The 11,622-nt window shown below is 42.4% G+C and overlaps 1 protein-coding gene across 1 annotated transcript in view; it reads right to left on the bottom strand.

Moving 5' to 3' along the window:
* LOC124038014 (AP-1 complex subunit mu-2-like) overlaps positions 1-11,622 on the bottom strand; it is a 38,624-nt gene that overhangs the window by 3,368 nt on the left and 23,634 nt on the right. Inside the window, exons 5-11 of the mRNA XM_046353370.1 lie at positions 10,653-10,800; positions 6,630-6,756; positions 3,690-3,832; positions 3,449-3,520; positions 2,886-3,044; positions 484-609; positions 250-325 (exon numbers count right to left, since the gene is read on the bottom strand). Coding sequence (XP_046209326.1) covers positions 250-325; positions 484-609; positions 2,886-3,044; positions 3,449-3,520; positions 3,690-3,832; positions 6,630-6,756; positions 10,653-10,800 — 851 coding nt within the window. The remainder of the gene's footprint in view (positions 1-249; positions 326-483; positions 610-2,885; positions 3,045-3,448; positions 3,521-3,689; positions 3,833-6,629; positions 6,757-10,652; positions 10,801-11,622) is intronic.

Genomic DNA, 11,622 nt, shown 5'->3' with positions numbered 1-11,622 from the left:
CCCTTCCTCTCACTCGCTCTCCATCTCTCTCTGCCTCCATCCCCCTCTCTCTCTACCTCTGCTGATTACAGTGGAAAGGTGATAGTCACCTTGGCATGCGGTGCCAAGTGACACGGAGAACCTAATGGCACCAAGGCATAATTCCGATCCCCCAGCTTTATAAGGAGAGAGGTAATGGATATGAAAGCTGGGTTCATTACTGGGTCGTATAGTGCTGAGATAAGGAGTGTGTGTTTGTGTGTGTCTCACCTCCACTCTGTGTTATGTAGCGTACCCACGGTAACGCCTGATAGCCGCTCTTCTCAATGATCTTAAGATAGCGTACCTGAGGAGGAGCAAAGAACAGTTACATAAACAAGACACACACACACCACACATACTGGTGAGACTGCTCCTTCCAACCTGTATGCACTATTCAATGAAACTCGTGTGGCTCTACGAGGGTTCACGTTAACAGAGATAAAATGGGTTCGGTTAACTTACCTGGATACCAGATACAGTGAAATAGGGGATCTCAAAGTTGACAGTGATGGGCCTCTTCCCCTCCAACTCATCACTCTCCACACTAGGCAGCCCAAAGTGAGCCCTCATCATGTACTCCTTGCCTCCCTACACACAAAACGCACACGATCACACACTTTCGTTGGGAAATTTGTGGCATTTCTCTCCGTTAGGTTTCTTTGTAACATATCTGATCTTAACAAAACTAGCTAGACTATACATTCCTATACTTGTAAAACTCTCCTCACACCTGCACTGGGGCAGGATACATCCGCAAGTTCACAGCCTTGTCCAATCAAGGTGAAGTAAACAACTACAGAGGTGACTTGGATGTCGTTGGTTACACATCGAACCCATTCCCCTACCACACATCAACTATAACACCACGACACAGTTATTAAAACTGTCCGTGCGCCTCTGTTGTTTTTCAAAGCCAGGAAGGATGTGGGTTTACAGCAGCAGAGAGAGCTGACAGTCATATGCTGAATGTAATAGTTAATAGTCATGGGGTTGAGTGCAGTATCCTTATCGGTCTTTATCAATATGAAGCGTTGGGGCGTTTTTATATTTCCTCTAAAGCCGTTATCAGTCATTACTTGGCTAACCTCCCCTGGGTTCGTCTGGTGGCAGTGTAAAAACATGCTATCTATAAATGTGCTTCTTCCTGTGAGAATACTTGTATGTACTGCCTTCCGAGAATGGTAGGACAAGACTCTATTTTTACTATTTAGCTACCATTCAGTCAATAATTACACACAGGGTTGTTCCACTTCAAAAAGCTCATGAAAGAAAATAATGTTAGTGTTCCTGCAACATTATTTTGTTGAAATATAATTTGATCTCTGAGAAATGATGTTTAATTGATTGCATCCAAATTGGCCATTTGAATTTATAGGATTCATATAACATTTACTAAATATAGTACCAGTCGATTTGGACAAAACTTTTTTTTAAATTAACAATGAGTTAGACATGAGGAATCCAAAGGAATGGTCAACAGCCCCCCACGGACACCCTATGTCAATCCCACCCCAACAACGAGTAGATAGTATCAGTTCGCCGTGTCTGACGGTAGTACGGAGCAGCGGCTCTGAGTATTGTTTCTTCATCCTATGTAATGTATTCCCAGTGAAATTTGTGATGTTTAAAAAAAAATCCTCTTTTCATTGAAGTTGTTAGGTTTATATCCCTTTCTGTTATTACCAGAATGTTAAAGGGATAGTTCACCCAATTTACAAAATTACATTGGTTTCCTTACCCTTTATGCAGTCTATTGGCAAGGTATGAAAGTAACCCAGGCTTTGGTTTTGTTGGCCACTGTTTCAAATGCTAACTTTTTTGCATTTGTGGCACAAATCCAATGCAAGTCAATGGTACATATATCAGTAATTTCACGCTTCCTGTTTAAATCATACTAAAGTATCTAAAAAATAAGTCAATGATGTTACTTTTAGATTATTTGGAAATGAGGTGTGAAAATGCTAATATAGGTACCATTAACTTGCATTGGATTTGTGTCACAAATACATACTTAGCATTTGAAACAGTGGCCAGGTAAACATAAACCAAAGCATGGGTTATTGTTATACCTTGTCCATAGAGGAAACCAAAATGGTATTTTGTAATTTAAGCGAACTATCCCTTTAACATTAATAGCAGGAACAGCACCATCTTGTGGTCAGAACCGGGTATTATCAAGATGTAGGATGGGACATAAACCTAACAACTTCAATGACTTATTTCTATGAACGGGGGAGAAAAAACTAAATATACCAAATTCACTGAGAATACATTACATAGGATGAAGAAACAATAGTCCAAGCTGCAACTCCATACAACTTCTCAGACATAGTATCAGTTCTCGATCTACTCATTGTTGGGTAGGGATTGGCGTGTGTGGGACTTTTATTAATCATTTATTTGGATTCCTCATTTTATAATTTTTTAAAAGTTTGGTCCAATCGACTGTAAGGCAATATATTTACTGAATATTATATGAATCCAATAAATGAAAATGGCCAATCAATTCTTAATTTCTCAGAGATCAAATTATATTTCAACAAAATAGTGTGGCAGGAATGCAAATCCTAACGAGAGAAACGATTTCAGAACAATTGGAGATGGTGGGTGTGATGGCTTCCTGAAAGGACATGGAATGACCCCATAGTATGGTAATGAAGAGTTACAGCTGTTGTATAGCCCTTGTGTTACTCTTGGGTGAGCAAGGCTTGAACAAATAGCATCTAAAAACACATGGTGACTGGTACAATATCTATGATAATAGCAGAGGATGCACGAACAGGAATGCCATCTGCAATAGGTTATTAGCATAGTAATGTTGAGTTTATCTCATGACGCTAGCTGTGTCCATGTGGGCTACTTACAGGGAAGGACTTGATGTTCCACTGCACCACGCTCTTCTCGGGAAGATACTTGCAGCTGCCTGTGCTCGTCTTGAATTTAGGCGAGTCGGCGTCGCTGGGCACGGGTACCATGATGGCTACGTTGTTGGCGGTGGAGCGGCTCTTAAACTGACTCTTGGCCTGCAGGGTGGAGGGGAAAAGGTAAGGGTCACAGGGTTACCGACAAGGACGTGCAGTGACATAAAGAGGGGGAGGGGGGCAATTTATGGGGTAAAACCCACTTTTACACTACAGCGATGATGCCAGTCATGAGGAAAGAAACACAGTCATGGACATGGAACGGAGGCTATTGTATGAAGATTTCCTGTTCAATTATTAACTTGCTATGAGTTTAAGGGTGAGGAAACAGTCCCAACCCAACGGTTTTCGCACATTGAAGCAAAAAATGGAAACAACGTGGACATCTGTGTCTATGTACTTAAGAGTCTGGGACGATGTACTTAAGAGAGGTCAGTGTTGGACCTACTGGTGAAACCCAGTAGATGTTGACAGATTGACAGTGAATGATGGTGGACATCCTTTACCTTAACCTTGATCTCAACTCGGCTGTGGGAGAACTTCTCAATCACACTCTCGATCCATATAAGAGGCTTCACCTGTCACGGAAAGGCCAGGAGAGGAGAGAGAGAGAGAAGGTCATCAGGTTAACATTGGGCAAGGGAGGGTGTGTGTGTGTGTGTGTGTGTGTGTGTGTGTGTGTGTGTGTGTGTGTGTGTGTGTGTGTGTGTGTGTGTGTGCGTGTGCGTGCGTGTGTGTGTCACTGACCGTGGTGTTGAGGCGGTAGGACATGAGCTCACTCTCTCCGTCCGGGGGGATGAAGGAGATGGTTCGATCGTTCTCGAAGCGAGACAGACGGACACACTGATGGAACTGCACGTCTTCCAGCTCCACCGTCTTACTCTTCTCTCCTGATACGACACACAGGCAAGGAGGGGGCTATTGTCTGCTATGTCCTAATAAACTCCTGAGAAGTGCAAAATCTCCACAGCAGTTCACCAGTCCTAGTTAAAACACTGTACATTCCGCACACCTTATTCGCCTCGGATACTAACTTCAAAAAAAAAAAATCTCCTGTCTGTTCCACTGTTATCCTTCGTGATCTAAAAACTCACAGTGACACTGGACACACACCACTGTGTCTTCTTCATAAGGACTTTATAAAGAGTTCCATCAGTCAGCTCTTCGGGAGACCACTCTCTTCAGTAGTGGGCTAGAAAACAATGCCATGGCAATGTGCATGTGTGCCGTAGTGAGAAAGCCTAATGGTCTTGTTGTTTTCCCAGAGTAAATGGTCCAGCAGAACTGCTGTTAAAAGCTCTTTATAATGAATCAGGGCCACTGGGCTTTCACTTAAATCCCCCCATGAACCTAGAAAGAATAACCCTGTCCATACAGAAATGGCTGTATAGAAATGGACAGCCATCGACAGATGCACGTGACACCATTCATTCCTATGTGAAGACTCAACAGTGCACTGAATCCAAACTAAGTCGGTTAAGAGGCGTCGTATGGATACAGAGAGCTAGAACACCGAGTCAAGTCTTTGGGGAGACCTGTTAAGACAGCTCAAATCCCGGCAGGTAAGCCCTTGGGAGCACTGGTCCACGACACAGGTATGATGTCCCATGTTGCATCATCACTGGGTAACTGTGGAAAGGTGAAAAAGGAGGCACAGTCCTTTATGTTTTGGCTCTAAGGGGGTGTACACAGTCCCCTCTGGTTCACCCGAAAGGCTGTGCCATCTCCCTAACGAGGCAACAGAACAGTCACGTATCCATATCAGATCGGAAATCCTGCGTTTGTTTGATTTGTTTTCCCAATTTGAACTGTTTCAGCTCTCGTATATCTCTCTCACAATCTACTTAAAATCTCTCCCTGTACGCACGTGTCTTGATTTCCCTGCACGTTTCATCTGTATGCTTTCCTCATACCCAGATTTGACTGTCCTCACTCTCCCGTCTCCTCCACAAAACTGTATGTAGTAACGGGCTCTGACCAGAAGAAGGTGATGTTTAACCCATGTCTGTTGACGCGTAGAAAGCCAGTCGCAACAGTAAGCGTGACTTCACCTTGTAAAAAAAAAAAAAAAACGTTTGTTAGTAATCAAACACACGAGCGTTTGTGGTTGAAAGTGACCTTCGGTTTTGCAGTGGGGTGTCTCTTGAAAGGCATCCGTACGTATGACGCGCACAGACGCAGATCAGTAAACATACAAATAAGAAAGATATTAAAGTGCCGCCTCCTCTGGTTATGGTACAATAGGGTGAGTGCAGAAGCCCATTTTAAATTCTCATGTTTATCTATTCATTGTTTGTCGGAGTGGTTTTCCCTTTCTGTTCCAGACATCCCACTCCACTTCCCGTCCGTGGGCAGCATGCACATGTGAGGAGCCGTCCAGGGGGCATCTTTCATCTGCCAGCAGCAGCAGTAGCCTCGGGGAGGGATTAGCAATAGGGCTAGACCAAGGAGGAGTAATCCACCAGACGCCCCACAACCAGGGCACATGAGGGGTGAGAACAGGGACTGGAGCGGTGAAGGTGGGGGGTGGAGGTAGGGATGGGGAGCAGTGGAGTGGTGGGAGCAGGGATGGGGAGAGGAGGCAGGGGGAAAGGGGGTGAGTTGGGCAGGATTGGGAGCACACTGAGATTTTGAAGGGTGAGGATTTTACCATGGGGCTGGAAGATAATTGTCCATGTTACCTATATTATGACCATCGCTCTCAAAGTCTGAAGAGTCAGATTATTTGTTTTGGTATAATAGTCTTTACCTCTTGGTGTCCGTTTACATACTTGTAGGATTGTGTTTGTACAGTTATTGTACTTGTGTGAGTGTTGTGTGTGTGTGCGCACTGTAACGGAAAACAGTCATTTATATGGTATTTTTGGGTATTATCAACAGTAAAATGTTTTACAGCAGCATACTATAGATTGTGGTGCATTGTGGGAATATTTTGTGTGCAGAGAAAGAATTGCTGTATTTGGAATGATACTGTAATTCCATTCCACAAAATACAGTACCGTACCATATATCTTGAGCTCCAAAAACCTTTTGACCACTAAGTGGGTGCATGGGATTGTTGTTTCTGGCTCTTTAACATGCAGTATTTTGATGTGTCCTTTATAAGAGGCTACATTTGTTGCACGTGTTAGTGAGAGTACCAATTTCAACTAGTATGTGGTAATAGTGCCCCATTGGAGTGTCTGCAAGTCTTAAACCTTAAATGGTGGAGCATTTTGCCATGTCCTTTTGGTCTGGTTTGCCAGACCAAAAGGTTTGGAAGCCTTTGTTAACCTGCCCTGTAGAAGTGCAGGTGATATAAAACACATTACTCAGCAGCCAACCTGTTTGCACCAATTCAATGTCCAAATTAAAATACTGTGAAATACAAACACCATATCCCCTCAATGAATTTCATCCATCCATCCATCCATTCATTACAAATACAGTAGTTGTAACTTTTTTCTTTAGTATAATAGAGCCAATTCTATAGTATTGTAGTTTGTGTCCTTAATTAAACAGTATTTGATTTGATACAATATTTATATTACAGTATGTGTACTGCAAAAAGAAATACAGGAACTAACTTGCCTCTTCGCTGCCTGCAAATTACTAAATAAATTAATGGCAACACCTTACAGTGTGTGTGTGTGTGTGTGTGTGTGTGTGTGTGTGTGTGTGTATTATACTGCACGTGTTTTTACTCACTTCCTGTGATCTCGAAGAGCACTTTGTCGTTGAGGCCCAGTCTGAGCTCTGGCATTCCAGACAGAACCACTTTGAGCTTGATGCTGCCCATGATCTCACTACGCAGGACACTGCCGGTCGCACTTACCTTGCACAGGGAGACAGACAGACACGGTTACATTAAAGGGAAGCTGAAGTTTAAAAAATATATACTTCTCTGGTTGAAAAGGGCCTATGTTGCATCGCTATTAGTCAGTGTACAAATGTACTACAAAGTGTAATAGCGTTATTTTTCATAAAGTCAGTATTTTCCCAAAACAGAGATTTGTGAGATTTCCTAGATGCAGTGGATATTTGAGGGTTTGGTTTTGATTTCAATAATGCCCACTAACACAGCATGGTAACGCCTAGGGAGAATTGTCATGCACGGAGAAACACCTGCGCTGATTTTGCTCTATCCAATCATTACATAAAAGATAACACATTGCCAATGTTATGTAGAAAGAACACTTGGCCCCTAAGCCCTTTATGGAGTGGCCACTTGCTACTAGCTGCTTCATTGACAGACACAGAGATGGAACTTGGGCAATGATAAACAGTGTGTAGTTTGTGCTTAACTCACGATAGTTTGACAGCTTGCTGATGAGGTTGTGGATGCAGCAGCAGCTGACTCGATACGGTCTACCTAGTTTTCATGCAAATATTTTAACTTGAGAAATACTGCACCAAACACCTTTGCCTGATGTGAAATTAAGCAACTAAGACCTCCTCGGCAAAAACGTTCAAATTAATTAGAGATTTCTTCATTTATCTTCGAATAATTCTGACTATTTTGAGGGCGAAATGTTTCTACCGGGACACAAGGGGGGGGGGGCAAACAACAATAACTCCCCAGAGTACAATATAGCAAACATAACCCACCCCCAAGATGCAAGTCTCGCTTTTTCTTAATGAGAAGCAGAAAAACCCAGGCAGAATTGGTGAGTTCAGCCCCCCTTTAAATAGGGAGAGACAACAGCAGGACATTTATAGTTTAGATTAGTCTTGCGTTACCACACTCGCAATGCGAAGTCTCCTTCATCATGAAGGAACCAAAGAAATCAGGAAACCCTGGAATTCAGTATAGAAATGACAAAAGGAGTTTTAGAACGGACGAGAGAGGTATGGAAAAGAACGAGAAGGTATGTTGGAGAATGACCTAGAGACTGAAGATGAAAAAATGTCTTGTCAAAAAAAGGGAACTCTGAGGAAAGCCAGCTATCTAATTAAATGATCATGTGGCATGGAGAGGCCCATCAGACCTGCTCTTCCTTACAATCAGTCAGTTATTAGCCAGTTATTAGTCTCTGTCTCTGACCCCTGGGATACATGAAAGGGGCTGGTTACGTGTCAGAACAAAGAGCCGTGGGTATCCTGGTGTAACACCGTTACAACAATCCTCCGGTTTCTGTGGTAAGGAAATCTGAAATAATCATTTCCTCCCACTTCTGACAATTCATTTTGGGGCTCCCAAGTAGCGGTCTACGGCACTGCATCTCAGTGCTAGATGCGTCACTACAGACCCTGGTTCGATCCTGGCTGTATCAAAAAAATACAAATTCAAGGAAGTTTGAGAATGGTGTCTGGAAGCTTCTCTGACACAATGCTGATTAATACTGTAAATCTGACCTGGTTTCTTAGTCTGCACACTGCAAATGATTATCAAATTGTTAAATATACAGTTGAAGTCAGATGTTTACACACACCTCAGCCAAATGTTTAAACTCAGTTTTTCACACTTCCAGACATTTAATCCTAGTAAAAAGTCCCTGTCTTAGGTCAGTTAGGATCACCACTTTATTTTAAGAATGTGAAATGTCAGAATAATAATAGAGACAATGATTTATTTCAGCTTTTATTTCTTTCATCACATTCCCAGTGGATCAGAAGATTACATACACTCAATTAGTATTTGGTAGCATTAGCTTTAATTGGTTTAACTTGGGTCAAACGTTGCTGGTAGCCTTCCACAAGCTTCCCACAATAAGTTGGGTGAATTTTGGCCCATTCCACCTGACAGAGTCGATGTAACTGAGTCAGGTTTGTAGGTCTCCTTGCTCGCGCACACTTTTTCAGTTCTGCCCACAAATTGTCTGTAGGATTGAGGTCAGGGCTTTGTGATGGCCACTTCAATACCTTGGCTTTGTTGTCCTTAAGCCATTTTGTCACAACTTTGGAAGTATGCTTGGGGTCATTGTCCATTTGGAAGACCCATTTGCGACCAAGCTTTAACTTCCTGACTGATGTCTTGAGATGTTGCTTCAATATATCCACATAATTTTCCTACCTCTTGATGTCATCTATTTTGTGAAGTGCACCAGGCCCTCCTGCAGCAAAGCACCCCCGTGCTTCAAGGTAGGGATGGTGTTCTTCGGCTTGCAAGCCTCCCCCCTTCTCCTCCAAACATAACGATGGTAATTATGGAAAACAGTTATATTTTTGTTTCATCAGACCAGAGGACATTTCTCCAAAAAGTATGATCTTTTTCCCCATGTGCAGTTGTAAACCGTAGTCTGACTTTTTTATGGCGGTTTTGGAGCAGTGGCTTTTTCCTTGCTGGGCGGCCTTTCGGTTTATATCGATATAGGACTCGTGTTAATGTGGCTATAGATACTTTTGTAACCATTTCCTCCAGCATCTTCACAAGGTCCTTTGTTGCTGTTCTGGGATTGATTTGCACTTTTCACAATCTCTAGGAGACAGAACGCGTCTCCTTCCTGAGTGTTATGATGGCTGCTTGGTCCCATGGTGTTTATACTTTTGTACTATTGTTTGTATAGATGAACGTGGTGCCTTCAGTCATTTGGAAATTGCTCCCAAGGATGAAACAGACTTGTGGAGGTCTACAATTATATTTCTGAGGTCTGATTTAGTTTGATTTTCCCATGATGTCAAAGAGGCACTGAGTTTGAAGGTAGGCCTTGAAATACATCCACAGGTACACCTCCATTTGACTCAAATTATCTCAATTAGCCTATCAGAAGGTTCTAAAGCCATGACATAATTTTCTGGAATTTTCCAAGCAGCGTTAAAGGCATAGTCAACTTAGTGAATGTAAACTTCTGAGCCACTGGAATTGTGATACAGTGATTTAGAAGTGAAATAATCTGTCTGGAAACAAATGTTGGAAAACGTGCAAACATTTGTAAAAACCTGCTTTCACTTTGTCATTATGGGGTCTTGTGTGTCGATGGGTTTCTAAAAATATATATTTAATCAATTTTGAATTCAGGCTGTAACACAACAAAATGTGTAATGAGTCAGGGGGTATGAATACTTTCTGAATGCACTGTAGTACAGTAGTAGATGTATATACAGTAAAGCATAGTAAAACTATATACAATAAAGCTCAGGTGTATTTTAGTCTCTGCTCATACAGGAGTAATAAAGGCTTTTTTAATCAGGGGGTGCTGGCTACTTCCTGCGGGAGGCTATGGGAAAACCTGGGACTATTTTAGACTTAGTCCCTGTTAACCTAGAGCAGTTTCTTCCAAACCTAGTCTTTGAGTACTGCCAAAAGTACACATTTTACTGTAACCCTGGACAAGCACACATGATTCAACTTGTCAACTAATTATCAAGTCCTCGAAGAGTTCAATACGTCTTTGTCCAGGGCTACGACAAAAATGTGTACTGTTGGGGGGAAACAGTGCCCTTAGAGAGACCACGTTATTAAACAAACACAATAGTCACAGACTGAAATCCTAGTGCAGACCCTCACTAGCACGTTGTGGCTACTGTGTTCTTGGTATGCTAGGGACCTTTTGATAGTGGACCTGTGGTCCTTCTGTAGCTCAGTTGGTAGAGCATGGCGCTTGTAACGCCAGGGTAGAGGGTTTGATTCCCGGGACCACCCATACGTAGAATGTATGCACACATGACTGTAAGTCGCTTTGGGTAAAAGCGTCTGCTAAATGGCATATATTATATATTATTATAGTACCCATTATTAATTACAATACTTGAGGTGTTTTTTACTGACATCCGAGTGAAAAGCCTCCTCACCAGCAGGTTAACGGACTCGATGACGTCCATGAACACCTCGTTCTTCCTGTACTTGATGCCCTCTGACCTCCAGGACACTGCATTGGTGACGGTGGCGGGGGGGCGAGGGGCGCCCACATCCAGTTTGTGACCCTGCTGGGTGATGTACCTGCAGAGAGAGGGGTTGAGGGGAGAGAGGAGAGGACAGATACCATGTGAGCTTCTTTAGAGGAAAAAGAATGCTGTCGTCGCTACCTCACTTTCCAACTAAGGTTCGAGAACAGAGGAGAAAGCAGAATATGAAAAAATATTGAAGTAGAATCCAAGAATGTGAGGATCAGTACAAAGATGTTTGTTTTCTAGGTGATATCAATCGTTCTATATATATATATTCATGATTAATGAGCTTATGATAAGATACCCCAGAATAGAAAGTTAATTATATTAAACCTCACTGGATTAGATAGATTAATGAAAGGATTTGTCTTGGGTTGTGAGCAGGTTAGTCATGGGTGTAATTGGAACAAGGGGGTTTACATTGTGATTCTATTGTGATTGTAACCAAAAGACTAAAACGGCACAAAACTAAAACACTAAGGCTCAAATCATCTTGAAGTGCATTTTGTGTGCTCATGTAAAGGTGCAATCTGCAATAGTTCAAGTTGACCTCAGACTGTCAGGCCTTGTACCCTTAGCTCTTTGAGAGTGATTATAATATAATAATAATAATATATGCCATTTAGCAGACGCTTTTATCCAAAGCGACTTACATCTCTCTAGCCTAGCTCCATCCCATTGTGTCTTTAAACACAGTAGACCTTGTATGTCTATTGTCTACTACTGGCTGTACTATCAATACCGTATGCTGCAGGATGATGTGATGAGACGGGGAGTGGGTAGGAGGGAGATGATATACAGTACCTATGCAAACACATGACCGTTTATTCCGTAGGTGGAACACCTGCCTGCTGCCTCTACCTCTCATTGACAA

The sequence above is a fragment of the Oncorhynchus gorbuscha genome, linkage group LG06, assembly GCF_021184085.1.
Source record: "Oncorhynchus gorbuscha isolate QuinsamMale2020 ecotype Even-year linkage group LG06, OgorEven_v1.0, whole genome shotgun sequence".
Lineage (NCBI taxonomy): Eukaryota > Metazoa > Chordata > Actinopteri > Salmoniformes > Salmonidae > Oncorhynchus > Oncorhynchus gorbuscha.
Note: the sequence above shows the minus strand (reverse complement) of the source record. Positions and strands in the feature narration are given on the sequence as shown.